Source organism: Alosa pseudoharengus, unplaced genomic scaffold (genome assembly GCF_046254945.1).
Source record: "Alosa pseudoharengus isolate Yale_2024_CS ecotype anadromous, Long Island Sound unplaced genomic scaffold, YU_APseudo_1.1 YU_APseudo_1.1_scf_14, whole genome shotgun sequence".
Taxonomy (NCBI): Eukaryota; Metazoa; Chordata; class Actinopteri; order Clupeiformes; family Clupeidae; genus Alosa; species Alosa pseudoharengus.
Window position 1 is genome coordinate 11059164 of NW_027468609.1, and position 19781 is coordinate 11078944.

At 42.0% G+C, this 19781-nt stretch overlaps 2 protein-coding genes across 2 annotated transcripts; one reads left to right on the plus strand and one right to left on the minus strand.

Moving 5' to 3' along the window:
• The first annotated feature begins 9879 nt into the window (after positions 1-9879).
• LOC143123515 (testis-specific serine/threonine-protein kinase 1-like) lies at positions 9880-10875 on the plus strand. Its single transcript, XM_076284968.1, has one exon. It carries the CDS (start codon positions 9880-9882, stop codon positions 10873-10875), a length of 996 nt encoding a protein of 331 aa, XP_076141083.1.
• Positions 10876-10922: 47 nt separating this feature from the next.
• On the minus strand, positions 10923-19747 carry ess2 (ess-2 spliceosome associated protein). The gene is made up of 10 exons (XM_076283848.1): positions 19426-19747; positions 18806-18974; positions 18453-18551; positions 17814-17986; positions 15921-16038; positions 15498-15631; positions 15114-15216; positions 14775-14887; positions 12196-12311; positions 10923-11811 (listed from the first exon to the last, which is right to left on the minus strand). Exons 1-10 carry the CDS (start codon positions 19549-19551, stop codon positions 11541-11543), a joined length of 1422 nt encoding a protein of 473 aa, XP_076139963.1. The 5' UTR covers positions 19552-19747; the 3' UTR covers positions 10923-11540.
• Between the last annotated feature and the right edge of the window lie 34 nt (positions 19748-19781).

The following is a 19781-nucleotide window of genomic DNA, read 5'->3' on the forward strand; positions in this document are numbered from 1 at the left end:
TGGATCTAATGTGAAAAGGCAGGTTGTTCCACAACTTGGGCCCAGCTATACTGAAAAATCACGGCCACCTTTATTTTTTGGGCGACTCTGAGGTACTGAGAGCAGTAATAATAGGCAGAAATGTATCCGCAGAATATATGTACAAAAAAGCAACAACATCCACAAAAAAATCATGTATTAATGGTTGTTTTAGCCCAATTCTAGTAAAAATCTTACCTATGTTCGCTTTGAAAACGTATCATGGAACAGGCCATTTATATAATAGTTGCAGAATATTGAATAATGTTTGAATTGTATGCTACAGACCTAATATTCATTAACGTTTTAAAGATTGCATTTTCTGTATAGGCCTATGCATTTCCTCTATTTTATGTCACTACATTGATGAGCATTCTTGCGTAGGCCTACAATAAAACAGAAACTGACAGACAATGTTTCAGACATTGTTTTCAGAAAATGTTTCCCATGCTCTTCCACATGTCTTGCTTGCAAAAAGGGAATCAGATGGGTGGGAGGACTTGGGGCGCTTGGCAGATGACTGTAAACGTGTGAGTGATTGGATACAAATTTGTTTGTGATTTAGTAAGAGTCTGACAATGAAAAACCATATTTTGGTGTGGTAACACATGCGCAGCGAACTGTGAGACTGTTTTCACTTTCTACTGACACTGACTATCATAACTATCATGTCGACTGAGACTGATGCTGCAGCCATTCCAGCACTAAAGGAGGTCCCTAAGACTCTGTGGGCAAAACTCAAATACCGGTATGACGTTGGGTTAATTAAAGACGATAAACCAGAGGTGATCACCCCCAAATCTGACTGTAGGCCGTGCCAACCCTTCCGACCACCCCAACTTTGGACCTTCCCAATCCTGACAAGCCTTTTACTATTGATGAAAAGGGGGGACACATGACCTCTGTTCTTTTACAGGACCGTGGAGGGAGACAGCGCCCTGTTGCTTCTTTTTCTGCTAAACTTGATCCTGTGGCGGCAGGGCTGCCCTCGTGTCTCAGAGCGCTGGCAGCAACTGAAAAGGCTGTGCTAGCCTCTAGAGACATTGTTGCTTATTCACCTCTCACACTGTTGGTTCCTCAAGCTGTATCTCTCATACTCCTTGAACAACGCACCTCTCACCTCTTTGCAGCACGATATCTCCGTTATCACACAGTGTTGTTAGACATGCCTAATATCACAATGCAGATGTGCACAGTTCTTAACCCTGCTACTCTTCTTCCCACAGCTGATGATGGTGAGCCACATGACTGTGTGGCCGAACTTAATCATGTGTGCTCCCCCAGAGTTGATCTTGCTGATATACCACTGCCAAATGCTGAACTGGAACTGTTTGTTGATGGCTCTGCTTCCAGGGATCCAGCCACAGGCAAAAATGCAGTAGGTTATGCGGTAGTGTCGACCCATGCCACACTCCAATCTGGCCCTTTGCCACAACACTATTCTGCCCAGGCTGCAGAAATGGTTGCACTCACTGAAGCCTGTAAATTAGCTGAGGATAAAACTGTGACTATTCTAACTGATTCTCGATATGCTTCTCCCACACTAATGGCACTGATCCTCTGTCTTTGGGTAATGCGAGGGCGGATGCTGCTGCGAAGGCCAAAGTTGCCCTGACCCTCAATGTGACTGCAACTTGTCCTGTTTTAACCTCTTCTCTCCCACAAGACTTACTTGCTTTGCAAACGTTTGCCTCTCAAGGTGAACGAGACGCCTGGCGCCGTAATGGCTGTATCATTTCAAATGGGGTTTGAAAGCACATCACTACTTTACACATTTTGCTAAATTAACGCATGGGTTGGACCATGCGTCAAAAGGAGGGATGTTTGAGATAATAAATAAAAATTGGTTTACAAACGATTTTACTGCATATGCCCAAGAATACCGTCAAAAATGTCTGATTTGCATGACTCATAATGTAGGGAAAAAGGATGACCTCAACCACTGGCAGCCCACCAACCACTTGAAAAAACCTTTTGATCATGTAATGATGGATTTTATTGAATTAACACAGTGAAGAAAAAACTAAATATTGCTTGTGTAAGGATCCTAATTACCAGGCTGATGATAATCCTCTCAATCATATATGGACTCTTGATCAACTACTAAGTGTGGGCCTATTGTGGGCCTACTGTCACATGTCCACAGGAACAGTTAACTATAGGGACAGGAAATGTAATCATATGTATACCTTGTCATGTCTTGATTGATTCACTCTCACTACAACAATAGACCTCTGAAGTTCGCCTACAAAAAAGCTGCCATCTTTTACATCCGGTATCTGGCAATTTTTCCTATGGGAAAATAACATAGGGATTTTGAATAATCGCACCTGTTAAAGTCTCGTGGGGATGAAAAAGTCTGAAATGCAGACGTTTTCCTGAACACACTTTTGTCCTCTGCCTTTGAGTGGATACTGTGATCTCCGGTAAGTGAAGGCGGCACACTTAGATTTTTGCTACTCCAGAGCTAACTTGCAATGCAATTTGCCATAGGTAGTTAGCTTCAATTAACAACCGGATCTCCTTATATGGACAAAGATGGCCGTTTTGGATCTTTTTTGTAGGCGAACTTCAGAGGTCTATGGTCTCAAGTCTCATCAAAGTACTCCTCATGTGACCCCCAAATCAGCTGACCTCCAACCATGTGATCCATATCAATGTAACCAATCACAAACTGGGTAGCCTATTTAAGGGAGGTTAACACGTTGTTCTAGGAGCCATTCTGTAGTCAGAATCTCCCGCACCACTAAGGTGTGTAGTCATCATCCTCTGAGCTGGTATGTTCATTCTCTGATTGCGTCATATGGTTACCTAAATGTTCCTTTTACCTGTTTTCGTAATTTTCACATTATTCATTTAGGGACCGTTCGTTATTTATAAACGGGGTCACCGGAGGGATTTTGAGTGCTTAAATCAAAAGTTGCATGACCCTCCACTGCCTGCAAGAAAATTTTCAACGACCCTCCAGCTGTCATTTCTAAAAAGACATGATCCTCCCCGGCCAAATGCCGATAATTCCGCCCATGCTATAGAGCGCTATGAAAACACATCGACTTAAGCAATCGTTCATAACTCACCCTCTGCTTTCTGATCTTACACATCACACTTCACCAAGATGGTGGCCATTTCAGTAGATTTACTCACTAACATTGTTGTGGAAACACAATAAGCATGGAAACTAAATGCACACTTCCTGCAACTGCATTAGCCTACTTGAAATAATTTACTCCTCTAGTAAGTATTCACATGAAATAAAACAATAAAACATTGAGACCATTAAACAAAGCACACTGGGTAATAACAAATTCAACACATGAACTTGTTGCTATGGACTCGTCTCTAGGCTTCCTCAGTCATTGTAAAGCTGCCGAAGCTGAACATTATCCAAAACTCAATTTCTCAGACGAGCGTCAATTTGGGAGCTTGCTACACTCCTTCCCCTGACCCCTTCTCAAATGACTTGAAAAGCCGTTTGCACAATTTCACAAATAATCACAGGGACCGAAAAACACCTAACATGCCAACTTTTTCTGGGTTTAGGCATATCATTTTAACTTTTCCCCGCTGTCTTGCCGTTTTAATATTTTCCCGTAGAATATCCCATATTACTGTAATACTCTCATAACATTAGTCCTGCATTCTGGCCTGTCTCTGTGTTGTCCTGTTGTTACCCCTTGCCCTTCCAGAGAAACGAATGTATTCAAATCATCGTTTTGCTTGCTTGAATGCGAACTCAGAGTGATGTTAACCTACAGTAGGCCTATTTAAGTTAACGACGTGGTTGTCGTGAGCACGATTCGCTTGCAGTGTTCGGCCGTAGGCTATGTCTACGCGCGGACCTGCCAGACTAAGAGCCAAAGAAATCCCCCTGTATATTCACTCCAAGTTGGCCTACCATAACTTACCAACTCTAGCCTACACTGTAGACCATAAACTGGCTATTTATATGACCAATGTATTTGTATTCTGTATTCTGCTTTATGAAGCAGAATTACGCACTGCTACTTGGAACGTAACACATTTTTGTTGGCAGGAGAGAGAATGACAGCGATTAACAAATTGCACTTGTTGCTGGTTACCAATAAATAGGGCCTAGGCTACTATATATTTTTTTGCAAACAACAAAAACAGAAAGGATGGAGACAGCAAAGTTAAAGATGGGCAGGAACAAGGTCAATTGGTATAAAAATGCTTGTCAAAACGTTAGGAGCTGGATGTGTGGATGAATGAAGCACAATTATGCTTTATAAGCATGCACACTGTTTAAAGTTAGGCTAGGCTACACGTAAACTAGCCTACAAGTAAACCAAAGTTAGCTTTTTTAGGGCTGGATAAAGTTGACCAAATGGATATAGGCTGTTAGGCGTGAATAAAGTAGGCTACTTTGTTGCTCCAACCCTTCCAACGTTAATGGGGACGGATGTGGACATTTTCCGTATTTTGCGTGAGAAACCCGTATATTCATTGTTCAATGTTGACAGAGCTATGGAACGAAAGAGAACGTTATATGACGACAGAAATCAACAATCAAACAAGCCACTTTGATTTTTTGCTGTTTTCATTAAATACAAAAGATGGGTGACCCCCCCCTCCTAGACAAAAAAAAGTTAGGTGACCCTCCCCTCAACAAAGAATAAAAAGACATGACCCTCCCCTATTTTCCTCCGGTGACCCCGTTTATAAATAACGAACGGTCCCTTAGATGTACCTTCTATAATGTATTGGATGAATAGCTTGTACCTGACAAATAAATTGTTATGCTTTGACCCGCATAGTTTTCTAGAGTTTCTTTAGATATCCCTCAAAGTTTAAGATGTGCCAGGGGGAACGGCTAGGATTAGCTAGCCCCTAGGGCCGTGGGGCTAAATCAGTGAAAGTATAGGCACGCTATCAGGAGAACTGGCCATCGTATTGTACTGTGGTGGGTCACTGATTTTATTAGTAGTCTGGAATTAGACAGCTAACCTTAGCACACCCTGAACCCTCTGTAGCTTTGGTAAGATGTTCTGTCCAGATGAGCATAGTGGTCCAGGCCAGCACTATAGCCTCTGACCGACTTTCACACTAGGATCATTACTCAGTAAAAGGTGCCTCCCGAATTAGTCGGCCGAGGACACTATTCTTGGGGAAGTTGAGTCTACTTAAATAGCTAGAAGGCATTCTTGTAACAGTATCGTGATTAGGCCTACATCGTCCTACTATGGATAGTAATATTACTTTGACTGAAACTTCTCCATATCTAGCGGGGTCAGAATCATTAGGTTAACAGGGGTTCTATAATCAATTGTTATTTCCAACAGCGCGCGGACAGCTTCACGATTTCCTTCGACCACTCCCAGTCAAGGGGGCAGGCGAATTCCCGGAAGTAGAAGAATCGCTGGAGGGACCACCCATAGACATATACACTAGATGTCGCCTTGACTACTGCTGTTCATTGGAACGAATGCGTCAATCGAGACGCCATCTTGCTTCAGTGATCCACTCCTCTATAATGCATTAGTGTCAATCTGGGCAAAGATCTAGCGAAAATAAAATCACCATAAATCGTCAAAATCTCAAGCAATTATCTAGTTTTTTGGGTTGTTCCAACTGACAGGCATGTATTTATGGTTGAGTCTAGAGAAAACTAAGCTTAAGACGATAATAACGATACATTTTACCCGTCTAGCCCCATAGACTCCCATTCATTCTGCACTAGCTAGCGGCGGCCCCTAGAGGAACAATGAGTAAACTGCAACCAGGTTCGATACAATGAAAGTAAACAGGCTCTTCTAGACAGGCTCTGGTTGAGGCCACATACCCCTCGTCTCGTTTACTCATGTAAATTGTAATCTCACCAGAAGTTGCTCTAGATCTGTAGAACATTTACCTCTGCTACTACATAGGCTACGCCAGTCGTTACTTTTATAATCATGGGTCAGTGCCATGGGCAAACGAGATGTAGCTGAATTCATAAATGACAAAGCCATAAGAAAGGTGATTTTCTTACGTTTCAACAACAAAGAAGCCGATCTGCCATCATTGTGAGAAGTTCCTAAATTTGTCGCTAATCGCTAAAAAGGTTTTCTATCGCTGGGGATGGCCAAACGTCGCTAAATAGGTAACGCTGACAATACAGGAGAACTAGTTTAGCGCTTCAGATCCCTGTACAAAGATGGCGGCGGTGTTGACGCATGCTGAGAAGCAGAAGGCGACATCTAGTGTATATATCTATGGGGACCACCTCTCTGCTAACTCCCATAGAAGTCCATTAATTGTAGGATTTTTTTGAAATACCATAACTTCATAAAACATATATCCTGTGCCGATATTGTAGCTTCTGTGTAATCCACATAAACACTACAAAGGCAAAACAGACTCCACTACCTCGTCCGTAACGTTGGTTACCCGTAAGAAGAACGTTTAGCTTGTTCGGTTGGAGGGAAGCTAGCTTTGACGTAATCTCTCTGTCTATGATGGTAACTCATAAGCAAAACCTAGCATATACGACCGTATGTTAAGGTAAAGCATTACACAGAGGGAACCTAATAATAATAAAAAAGTAAACATAATTTTTTTAAAAAGGGCACTAATCATTTCAGAGGTTTTCGATGGATTGACCGTAGGTCGGAAAAGTGGAAAGAAGATTAGCGTCAAGGCTATAACTTTGTTTTGTTTTAGCATGACTGTTTTTGAAGATGATCATGTATGGTAGCTTCAACATTAACTCGACTTGGTGAGGATGATAATACATAAATAAATGTTTATCTTTGATGACTTTGAAGGCGAAGGAAGTGTGAGAAGAATTTCTGTGTATCTATCATATGAGTTACAAGATTCAGTTCGATGGCTAACGTCACGAAGTTAAGTGTGAGTCTGCGCAGTACTGGGGGGACCAACTGAAAAATCGTTCTATTTGACTCAGTGCCCTCCCATTGAAAACGACGGAGTCGACGACTGTCTATGCTCCCAGTTCCCTCATTGGTCCTGACGAGTGACGTCATTACACTTGATAATGGTAGACCATTTGAATGGTCAGCTTGTTTGAAATAACCAGTCAATATGGAGTATGGACAGATAGGGAAAGATAGCATTTCCACTGGATATTGTCATGATCAAATGCTCAAGTATTCTGCAAGCATGTCTTCTGTTTTTATCTCAGATATCTAGGCAAGTCAAGGTTCCCAACACCATCACAAGGACCATTACACAATTACAAACCTTGGGACTATGTGCTAATCAAAGACTTTAGAAGGAAACACTGGAAGTCGAAAAGGTGGAACAGGCCATATCTGGTGCTTCTTACCACTCAAACAGCTGTCAAGGTAGCAGAAAGAGCCAAGTGGGTGCATGACACATATTCATCAAAATCCACCACATGTTGAAAGCTCGGGTGTGCCGCACTCCAAGCCCGCAACAGTCAAGAAAGAGCTGATATCTGGGTGGTGAGGCCCTTGAAGACACCATGGAGAGGCTACAGCTGTTTGAGTTGGAAAGAAGGGTTGTGCGAGAAGAGAAAAGTGTGAAACTGTGGGAACTAGGACTATTGTTACTCATCTGTTTTGTAACGGCATTAGCTCTTCTGTGTAGAGGAGTGAATTGCACCTGTTTGAGAGGTCAAGAAGGTCTAGAGGACGTGACAAGACTGGCACACGATCTACAAGAGCGGCAGAAGGCGGATGGGAGGATTGGCTTCCTAGTTTGGTCCCAGGACTCAAAGGCTGGGTTGTAAGATTTTTAGCCCCTGTGATGATAGTGTTTATTCTGTTAGCGTTTGTGGTTTGTTGTGTACCTTGTGTTAGAGCCTCGATTATGCGCCTGGTTGAACGCTCTGTGGGACTACAAATGGTTCGGTATACTGCTTTAGCGATGGATGACGAGGAAGAAGAATGGCTACCACCCTTTACGACTCAAGCCTAAAGCTTATGTGTAGACGGATTGTTTCTGATGTGATGGTTATACAAATAATAAAAAGGGGGGAATGTGAGGGGAAAATGGTCTCTTCTGTGTTTAGCCTAGCTTGCTTGTGATGTTCCGTATAATTGATAGGCTACTTCTAATGCAGTGTGAATTCACTCTTTCTGTTTGACACTAATCTAGTTCTTAAAGTTCTTATTATTTGATACTTCTGTTTCAATAACTAATGGTCCGATGGCAAACCATGTGTTGTATGACGTTAGAAACGTTCTTAATGTCCTTGATTCTTAAATAACCCATTGTATTGACCAAGTCATGTGTGTGCAGAGAGGGTGTAATGATACAATGATACAATGAGATTATGATACTGTGCGAGGTATAAATGTGTGTGTGAGAAAACAACTGTTGGTCTCTTGGGTGCACAGACTTTGTCTCTCCTGTTAGCCTGATGCTTATGAGACCTCTCTGCGCAGAGATTAATAAACTACTAACGAGAAAGACAAACCTTATTTCAGACTCTCAGTATTTATACATCTTTAAGCTAAAAATTCTTTCACACATGACATGGGTCAACTTAAAAAGGGTTTAATATTTTTGACTAGTCAAATAGTCACTAGGCCTACACATTGACTGAATAGCAGTTTCTTATATGTCTATGGGACTACTAGTGTATGACATTAATGCCAATACTAAATGGCTTGTTTGGAAAAACAGACCTAGGCCTATACAGTAAAGCGAATTAAAACCCACAAGAGACCCACGTGTAGCCTATAGATTAAACTGTTCATATATCACTGACAAAACCAGAGGCGGACAGAGTACACAGCTTCATTACTTGAGTAAAAGTACAGATACCCTTTGCTAAATTTTACTCAAGTACAAGTAAAAGTACAACAGTCAGATGTCTACTTAAGTAAAAGTACTAAAGTACTTGTTTTTAAAAGTACTTGAGTATCAAGAGTACATTTTCTAAATATTGCATTACTACTGTCACAGTGCTTACATTTATGTACATAAACATCCTACATGGAGTTATGAAACAATGTAATGTTAATACCTTGGAGAATGTAAAAGGAATTGAAAGTAAAATTAAGTCATTTCCATCTTTTTACCATGTTGCCAGATGGGCAGTATTTAAAATACAAAATACTATTTTGTAATGGAAACACTTGAAGCGAAAACTATCATTAACTTGTTCAGAAAATTGAAATAGTCTGGCGAGGTGGGGCCACAGGTTGGCACATTCCCGGGATGGACCTGCTGCGTCTTCATCCATTGTTCCGTCCATGGTTTCGTCTCTTATCCAAATCTAACCATGGAGTTGACTTTGGCGGAAAGCTGAAGGTGATTGCTGATAGGCTGTCCCAATCAGTGGCGCCTGCACAATCCAATCACGTTTGAGAGGAAAACAACAAATTCAGGGTTTCCATGATTTTTCTTTTTCCTTTTTTTAGAAGTAACGGGTACTCACGGTTATGGATAGAAATGTAGTGGAGTAAAGAGTATAATATTTGCCTCTCAAATGTAGCCTACTTGAGTAAAGTCATGTAGGCCTACTCCCCAAAAATGATACTCGAGTAAAGTAGGCTACAGATCCCTCAAAACTGTACTCAAGTAAATGTAGGCCTACTCCGTTACTGTCCGCCTCTGGAGAACACACAGTTCATCTTCCGATCTATATCTATTTTCCGTTTTTGAAAACAAAGACACCGTTACAGCCTGCAATATTATTCTAAATCTAATTGTTGACTACGATTTATGACGCTAAGAATTCATTTATTATGACGTCGAGCGGAGTAATTTACCCTGCTTTCGACGTCATATTACAACTTGATTTGTGAAAGAATTAATGAAAGTAGTTACAAACATGTAACTATACCACCAACAACAAATGTTGTCTGCTAATAGAGTGCGCATAATGGCTGGCTGACAGAATCGATCCAGTATCAACGCAGGGGCTCTATAATGGATGAGTCTTTGGTTCTGAAGAAGTGCGGCTACATATTAGGAAATACGTTAGGGGACGGATCATATGGGAAAGTCAAGTCCGCCTATTCTGAAAGCCTAAAATCAAACGTAGCGGTCAAAATTATTAATAGAAAAAAGGCAGCCGCTGATTTTTTGGAAAAATTCTTGCCACGAGAACTGGAAATCCAAGCAAGTTTGTGCCATCCAAATGTCGTGAAAATCTTCAAAATTTTCGAAACGTCAGATGGAAAAGTATTCATCGTCATGGAGCTCGGCGTACGAGGTGATCTACTGGAGTACGTCAAAAGCCGGGGCGCATTGGCAGAAGATTTCGCTAGAAAACTTTTTCGGCAGTTGTCGGTGGCAATTAAATTCATTCACGCCCAAGACATCGTCCATCGGGATTTGAAGTGCGAGAATCTACTCCTGGACAAAGACTTCAATTTGAAAGTGTCAGACTTTGGATTCACGCGACGGATTATTTATGATGACACCGGCAAAATGGAACTGAGCAAAACGTTCTGTGGCTCTGCCGCTTATGCAGCACCTGAGGTTTTGCAGGGCATACCGTACAACCCCAAAATGTATGACGTGTGGAGCATGGGCGTGATTTTGTTTGTTATGATGTGCGGAGCTATGCCTTATGATGACTCAAATATCAAAAGAATGCTCCGGATACAGAAGGAGCATCGAGTGGACTTCCCTCACTCCAAACAAGTCCCAGGAGAATGCAAAGACATCATCTACAAGATGCTCCACCCAGATGTCAAGAGACGACTTGACATTGGCTCCATCCTTGACCATCAGTGGCTGCAAGGAAAGACAGGGGAAGTCAACCGCAGACACCATGACGAGCCGTCCACGTCTAAAGCAGCCTCCAGCAGCAAAGACGACAAGAAACACGCAAAAGTGGACGCAGATGTCCCTCTGGACCCTGGCAAAGAGGACCTGGCTGGAGGCTCCTCATCCAGAGACCCAGCCTCTGTGACTTGATGGTAGACACACTAGAAACTTTACTCAATCAAAACACACACCATTAGTGACATTCAACCATTTAATGAATAATTGGTCATTCTATTGTAAGGGCGTCATTTACAGTGACTGTAAGACAACCATTTTAACTCGCAGTAGAAAACAGGTTCTTGTCAACAATGACATCATGAATCGTAACACAAAGTCGTTTTGAAATTAAAAGCTACAAAATATAACGATATTTAAATACCTCTGTACGCACTATACAAAATTCTCTTTTTTCAGTGTGACATTTGTTGTGAATATCCTCTAACATTATCCATGTACAAAAGAATATGCACATAGTCATATGCATATCACTTTCCACTTAGTAAGCCAGACAAGTATCCTTACAAAGTTCAAAAGGATGAAATTGTTTGAGTCTGTTTACTCAAGCAATTCTGTTTTAAGAATGCGGTTCTTAGCAGAGCCTCCTCATTCAAACAGTTCTGTTCAAAACTTTGCTGCACTCCGTGGAATCACCTTTTTGTTAAGGTCAAATATGGGCATAATTTCCCTATTAGGGTATATTTTAGACTGACCGCTTTTGAGTCCAGATCTGGCTGTAGTCCTCCCAGGCCAGAAATAGACACAGACACACACAGACACACACACACACAGACACACACACACACACACTCCGCTCATTAGAAGAAGTCAGCGGCCTTCCTCCTCTTGGGAAGCTGCAGGAGGTCGTCGGTGATGGACGCGGGATCTTGTGATGCCGGGGTCCCAGCCTTGCTGGGCGTGGGTGTGCCGTGTGGCGTGAGCGGCCCCTGTGGCGTGGGCACCCGGTGCGAGGGGGAGGGCGTGTAGCTGGCACGCAGGGCTTTGTCTGTGTACTTGCTGGACGAGCGGTTGACCATCCTCTGGAGAGCAGGTGACAGAGCAGCTGGCGTCAAGCCCTTGGGCGTGAGGCTGTAAGGAGGCAACACAATCAGAGAAGTGAGAACAGGCACATCCGTGAGGCTGGGGCTACAGAGGAGACACAAAACACAAGGGGAACAGTCACATGGCTCAAATCTTGTGCAAAGACAGAGGACTGTCCACAGAGCACTAGCACAACCAGTTCCACTGATTTTAGTTTTGATTCTAGAAGCATATTGTTGCAGCACAGGCTTCACAAACGTTCCTCTCAGTTGCATATTCAGCCTCGCCCAGCCATACAACCATCCCACTTTTTAACCATTTGCTACTGTACCAACTGTACATGCTGTGTGTGTGTGTGTGTGTGTGTGTGTGTGTGTGTGTGTGGTGGGGGTTGAGTAGGTGAACGCGTGCACCAGGGTGTGTTCCCCTCACCTAGCTAGGTTTTCGGTGACTTTGCGCAGCGCCTCCTGCTTCTTGGCTCTGTTTTTGGCCGCAGCCTCGTTGGCCATTTTCAAACCAAGCCGCTCTCTTCTCCCAGGTTCAGGGATCTGCAAGTCAGAGAGAGATTGGTTAACAAACTGACCTGAGTCCTGCAGTGCAGGCAGTGAGCTTTGCAAAGTATCACAGATTAGACTGGATCTGTAACCCACACCATATATACAGTTAGGAACAAAACTATTCATATCCCTGGCAAATATTGATTTAATGTAAATTTTCTCTTGACCAATATGTTTGTTATGACTGAAAATGACACTGCCACATGGCTAAAGGTTGTAAGACAATGTGATAGAAACATGGAATCAAAAAAAGAAGCGTTCTCATCTTTTAACATTTTTATGAAAAATTTAATTTCCAAAATTATTCATACCCTTTTTAAATAATCAATGAAAACATCTTTATTTGCATTCACAGCTCTCAAAATGGTTCTTATAATACCTACCAAGCCTCTCCATGTCTCCACAATGATTCTAGACCACACCTTTTCAGCAGCAATCTGGGTTTTAAGGCAGTAACGATTTTTTGCCATTACTCTGGCCTTGTGCACACTTTTTTGACAGATTAAGGTCTGGACTCTGGCTTGCCACTCTAAAATGTTGACAATGTTCTCTGTTAACCATTTCCTGTCTTGTTTGGCTGTATGTTTGGGATCATTGTGTGTTTTAATGGTCCAATGCCGCCTATTGGGCCAGGTCTCTCGGCACACCGACCATTAAACCACACAATGATCCAAAACATACAGCCAAACAAGGCAAGAAATGGTTAAACGAGAACAATATCAACATTTTAGACTGGCCCAGCCAGACTCCAGACCTCAATCCGTCAAAAGAGTGAGCACAAGGCCAGAGTGATGTCAAATAATCGTTCCTAGATTGCTGTTAAAAAGGTGTGGTCTAGAATCATTGTGGAGACATGGAGAGGTTTGGTAGGTATTATAAGAACCATCTTGAGAGCTGTAAATGCAAATAAAGATGTTATCACTGATTATTTAAAAAGGGCATGAATAATTTTGAAAATGCCATTTTTCATAAAAATGTTAAAAGATGAGAACTAGGGGTGTAAAGATTAACCGATACGTATCGGTATCCGTTTTTAACGTGTAAGATACGGCTACATCGATATGTGAAGCCCTGTATCGGAATAAAACCGAAATGAACCGGTCGTTATATCGATTTACTTGTTACAAATCGGTTCATAACCTTTTCTGCTCGCTCAGACTCTGATTTACGTTGCAAGCAGCGCGTTCATCCCACTTCCTGTTTTGAAACTACACGTGGCACGGATTTGTGGGTAATGAAGTTCGTTTTGGGCTATACTCATTGCCCAAAGTAGACAAAGGACTTCATTACCCATACATCTACTGCAACTTAAGCACGATACAACTCGCACTCTGTCGTTGTTTGACAGATTTTACTCTTTTGTTTGTCAAAATCCAGCGCGAAATTAAACACTTACTATAGCATTCCTAAACGGCAACGATAGTCTGTAGAGTAGCCTTACGTTTGATGAAGGGATTTCCTTAATGTTAAAGAATAATTTGGCCCTTGCTGCTAAAACGATGTACAAATTATTATTATTTTGTTCATATTCACTCAGACTTGGAACAAAATAGGCCCAGTTCATTGATATGTAGGCCTATGTTGTTCTAGCTATGAGAAAAGGCCAAGATTGTCTTAAGCACCGTTTTATTTTATTTCGGTATTGTCTTACCTCAACAATAGGCTACAGCTCCTTGAAAACAATCAGATATAACTCTATAAAATCTATAAAGTCTATAAAAATGTATTTTTATGTTGTTTCTGGCTGCTTTGTTTGGCTGAAATGTAGACTATTCTTTTTTCATTTCAATACAATATATGATACAAACCTCAGTTTAGATAATCATATTCACACATTTGTTTTTGCCTAATTGACATGACCATGATAATTTATAATATAAAATTAATTTGCACCTTAAGCAAATGATAAAAAATCTTTCAGAATGCTTTCCATTCTTCAACTGCATCGAACTGCATCGAATCGCATCGAATCGTACTGAATCGTTTTTTATGAACATGTATCTTTTCTTGTATCGAATCGTGCCCATGTATCTAGATGTGAATCGTATCGTCTTTTACATGAGAGATTCACACCCCTAACGCTTCTTTTTTTGATTCCATGTTTCTACCACATCGTCTTACAAACTTTAGCCATGTGGCAGTGTCATTGTCAGTCAGAACAAACATATTGGTCAAGAGAAATCAACATTAAATCAATATTTGCCAGGGGTATGAATAGTTTTGTTCCTAGCTGTATACAGCTCTGGAAAATGTTAAGAGACCACTGCACATTTTTGCTGAGTGACTTTCGAATGAGTTAACCTTATATTCAAATTTGCAGTGGTCTCTTCATTTCCAGACCTGTGTATATATTGATGCATGCTGATTAGAATTAAACTGTTTGGACATAATGAAACATGATCTGATTAGCTCCTCGAAGACAAAAGCATTGTTAACTTTTGACCACTGACTGACCTTAAAAGAAGGGCCGTGATTATTTCTCTCTACGTATGGAGACTCAGCACCTTCCAGGCGGAACGGGGTGCTCTCGATCTCTCCCCAGGTCATTAGGGGCGAGTCGGCCACACCTTAGGGAAACAGACAGAGGTCAGAAGTAGTCATGGCAACATGCATCACAAGGGTTTGTCTACACTGGTATGTCACTGGTCAAATGACACCGACAAATGGCAAGTTTCACAAAACATTGCATTGCAACACACCATTTTACTCATAAGGATCAGTGTTGCAGTGTAATGTAGTGTTGAGGTGTAGAGGAAGACTGGACTGGAGGGTCATTCAGTTCATCATACTTACCAGGTGCAGGTGATGGAGCTCCAATATAGCCATAGCCATTCACTTTAGGGGACTCATGTGGAAGCAGGTCCTTCCCGTCAGGGCCCACCTTGCCTTGTTTATACTGGGGAAAACACAGAGAGGAATATGACTTTGGAATATGGAATATGATTTATTCATTTAGCATTCTATCCAAAGCAACTTACATGACAATTATATTGAAGGACCATTGGCCCCAGAGCAACTCAGGGTTAAGTGCCTCAAGGGCACAACAGTGGAAGCCGGGAATTGAACCCACAACTTTTCAGACTACTGCATGCTAGCCCAGCTCTTTAACCACTAAGCTACCACCGCCACATTTCCATGTCTTGGTTTAGCAGACGATGGGTTGGGTCACTGAAGTACCTGTGCATTCAGAGCGGCGGCCTCCTTGATCTGAGTCTTGTTCAGGGCTTTGCTGAAGGGGTCTCCCAGAAAGCGCGTGTTCTTGTGGATGACCTCACGAGGCCTCTTAAATATAGCGTCGTCATCTTTCACTCCTTCAAGCCATCAGAGAGGTCAAACGACAGAGGTCAAAAGACAGAGGTCAAAAGACTTCCTTTCATACAGGGCCAATGGCTTTTTTTTTCTTTTTCCATGAACAAAGAGAGACAAAATGTCTGCCTGAAGTAATCAGAAATATTTAACGCCATTATATAATCATCCATTTTTCCGTCTTAAACGGCCTAGTCCACACCTGAATTCCTGCCAATATCATGTCTTAAACGGCCTAGTCCACACCTGAATTCCGGCCTGAGAAATTGAAGCCCAGATCTCCTTAGTCCTTACCTTCAGGATAATACATGAGGGCGTTTTTGGCTTTGTACTCCCACGTCTCCACCCCAGCCTTGGTGCACTCGAGGGCCTGCTTCTCTGAGGACGGCAGGGCCAGGTTCTCCTCGTGGCGCTTTGGGGGAGAGGAACCATACAGATGAAGGCTGGTTCTGAAACCAAATTCACTGGTCTATAGAACTCAGAACTCGCACACAAACCTGTCAGTTCTATATTCATTGGTGTGTAAGTAGCTAACTACCATATTGGTTGGTATGGAGTGAGTATCTGGTGCTGGTATTTAGTGCGATGACATGACATAACTGATATGGAGCACAGAATGGTGTGGTATGATAAGCCATGGCATGATATGTGGTATAACATCTAGATACAGTATGTGGTGCTATGAAGCCTGATGTAGGCCTATATCTGCCTGCATAATTAACAGTATGACAAAATATATGCGTATACTAACAATGATACAACAACACGTGCAGTCACTGTAATGAAGAGTGCCTGATATAGTATGGAGTGTGGACTGAGTACCTGTCTGGACTCTTCCTAGTATAAGTAAGTATAAGTAGAGATGCACCGATATGGAATTTTAGGGCCGATAACGATAACCGATATTTATTGGTTTGTTGTGGCCGATACGGATACGATAACCGATAATATTACTCTTGAAAAAAAAATTGTGAAAAGTTATTTGGGGAAAGCATTTAATACTAAGCATTTAATAATTAATTCATAATTTTATTGCAGTAATTTTACCTACCACCAAATGATGGACAGAACTCATAATAGTCCTCAATAGTATGGCAGTCAACAACATAACCGTAGCCTAGCCCTACAGTATGTGTGGCTCCTTTAAGTGAACCTGACGTCAGTGAATTGCGAGTGAGTGGCTAGAGAGTTTGAATCGTTTTCATTTAGGACTAAACGCTCATAAACGGCTCAGCTTGGAATAAACTACAGTATAGCGACCAAATCAGAGTTTGTGAGGGAAACTTAGGTTTAGTTTCAACTGCGGATAACTGAATAAAGCTGCAACTCCTCAGACTGTATCTTATGTCCGTCTACTCTGTTGCGCACAACCTGCTGCAGCAGAAATTAAAGGCGTTAGCCCCGAATGTTTTAATAACTTATTATGATGACCTGTCTGGAACTGAAGCACGAATGGTTAGCATATTTCTAGGTAATAATACAAAACCCAAGCTAAAGTAATGCAAATATAATACTAAAACACTTAGAACTAGGCCTACTTATGTACTCGTCATGTACATAAGTAGGCCTAGACGGCTCTAGATAGGACTGAGCTCCGCTCTGTTAAGGTTAAATGGCGGATCATTCACGAGAGGATTTTGAGATGGACAGATTCCCAAATGAACGCATATCCATAGATTTTGTTAGAGTGGTGAAATACATTCACACCGCTGACCATTATATTGAGGAAAAAGTATAGCCAATCAAGCTCAAGTATAGCTCAGTGTAGCCAGACGGTAAAAAAATATCGGTGCAAATTATCGGCCAGAATTCTGTTATCGGACTGATAATAATATTTTCATTTTTTCACTTATCGGCTAATAATATATCGGCCGCCGATATATCGTGCATCCCTAAGTATAAGTATAAGTATATATACTCTTTTGATCCCATGAGGGAAATTTGGTCTCTGCATTTATCCCAATCCGTGAATTAGTGAAACACACTCAGCACACAGTGAACACACAGTGAGGTGAAGCACACACTAATCCCGGCGCAGTGAGCTGCCTGCAACAACAGCGGCGCTTAGGGAGCAGTGAGGGGTTAGGTGCCTTGCTCAAGGGCACTTCAGCCGTGCCTAGGTCGGAGTTCGAACCGGCAACCCTCCGGTTACTCTTCCTGGGGCTCATAGAGCCATGCATGCCTCACCTGTCTGAACTCTTCCTCGGCCTCATACAGCCATGAGTGCCTCAGCTTCTCCTTGTCGTCTGCCAGCTCCATAATCTGCTCGAAGGAGGCATTGTCCTCACTGGTGTTCTTCGCCAGGAACCTATCCAGACATGGGAGCTCCTTCTCCTCCTCCTTTTCACCATCCTTCCCTCCTGTAAAGATGCCAGTGGTGTAATAAACACCTGAGCTATAGCTTGCTATGCAGCATCCTCATCTGTTAGCATCCTTATCTAAGCTATAGTTTGCTATGCAGCATCCTTATCTGTTAGCATCCTTATCTAAGCTATAGTTTGCTATGCAGCATCCTCATCTGTTAGCATCCTTATCTAAGCTATAGTTTGCTATGCAGCATCCTCATCTATTAGCATCCTTATCTAAGCTATAGTTTGCTATTCAGCATCCTCATCTGAGCTATAGTTTGCTATGCAGCATCCTCATCTGAGCTATAGTTTGCTGTGCAGCATCCTCATCTGAGCTATAGTTTGCTATGCAGCATACTTATCTGAGCTATAGTTTGCTATGCAGCATCCTCATCTGAGCTATAGTTTGCTATGCAGCATCCTTATCTGGGCTATAGTTTGCTATATAACATCCTTATCTGCTGTAGTCATATCTTACCATATTCTGTTCCTTTCATTCCAGACCGGGGTTTGCCATGAGAGGACGAGGGAGAGGCAGGCCGGCCCTCAGGAGTCTCAAATGAATTCGGCGTCACATCTGAAACAAGCCATACTCATCAACCAACACTGAAAAATGAAAGATCTGACCCACACCCGCAGAACTCATCAAGCGGCACTGAATGAGACAAGGTCAGCTTTACACAGCTGATGTGGAAGTGTTCAAGCATTCTTCTAACCAGGAAATAAATCGAACCCTGTGGTGTATGCGTTTTCTTTTATCTCTTGCTCATTGGTGTACACAGAGGATTAAAACTTAAAATGATCATTTAAAAATTGAACAACAACACTTACATGGCATATTGACACGGGGAGTAGACCTGTTCGAAGCTGATCCGAATTTAATGGCGATTTCTCGCATCTTCTCCAAGTCCCCATTTTCCTCAGCCTGCAGGTAGTCTTTCTGAGCCTGCAGCTTAGTGACATCTGGGAAGAAGTCTCTCTGAATGATCTTCTCTAAACCCTGTGAGTCAGAAATAAAGATCAAATGAACTCTATTCCTGTTAAGTCCAAAGACAGATAGTAAGCTACGTTTGACTGAAGCAGTGTAACAATCCAGAATATCAACCTGATTCTACATCAAGCGAAAGAGCCTAATGTTAGAGTCAGAGTACTGAGCACTTGCGTTTAGTTTACGCTGCTTGCGTAACCTCCCTTAGCATAGTCCCAAGACAATTCACGAAGATCATAGGTCTGATCTCTGAACAGTGTTAAATAATCCAACTTTACCAATATACCTCAATCGCACACTTGCCAAAATAATCCTCTACAACAATCAAACTAACGTTTAAGTTAGTGAAATTAAATTAACATTGACTGTCGAAGTTAGCTAACGTTATCTAGCTAACGACATATTATCCTATCACAGCTAGCAGCTCGTCGAAAAAACGCCTCGTACTAATCATTATCGTTACCTCAATGTACTCCTCTTCATCAAGAACCTTCCTTTTGCTTTTCTTTACTTCCTCTGTGGGTTTTCTGACTGCGAGAGTTGTAATTAGCGAGTCGGACTTGTATGCCCTCTCAAGGCTTCCTTGCATTGTCCCACTTATTATGCGAACACTACGCTACAGTTGAACTTAATTATATCTGTTAAGGGTGACTGTTTTTGCAGTCGTTCCGCGTGTTTGTTATTCTGATAAATGGTAAAATGGTCTTTCTCTATTTAATATACAAGTTTAATAACCTGCCAAGCGCAAATCGTACCAAACGTTAACTAGCACAACAACTCATGGTGAAATAACAATCGTCATATCCGGAATGACGAACA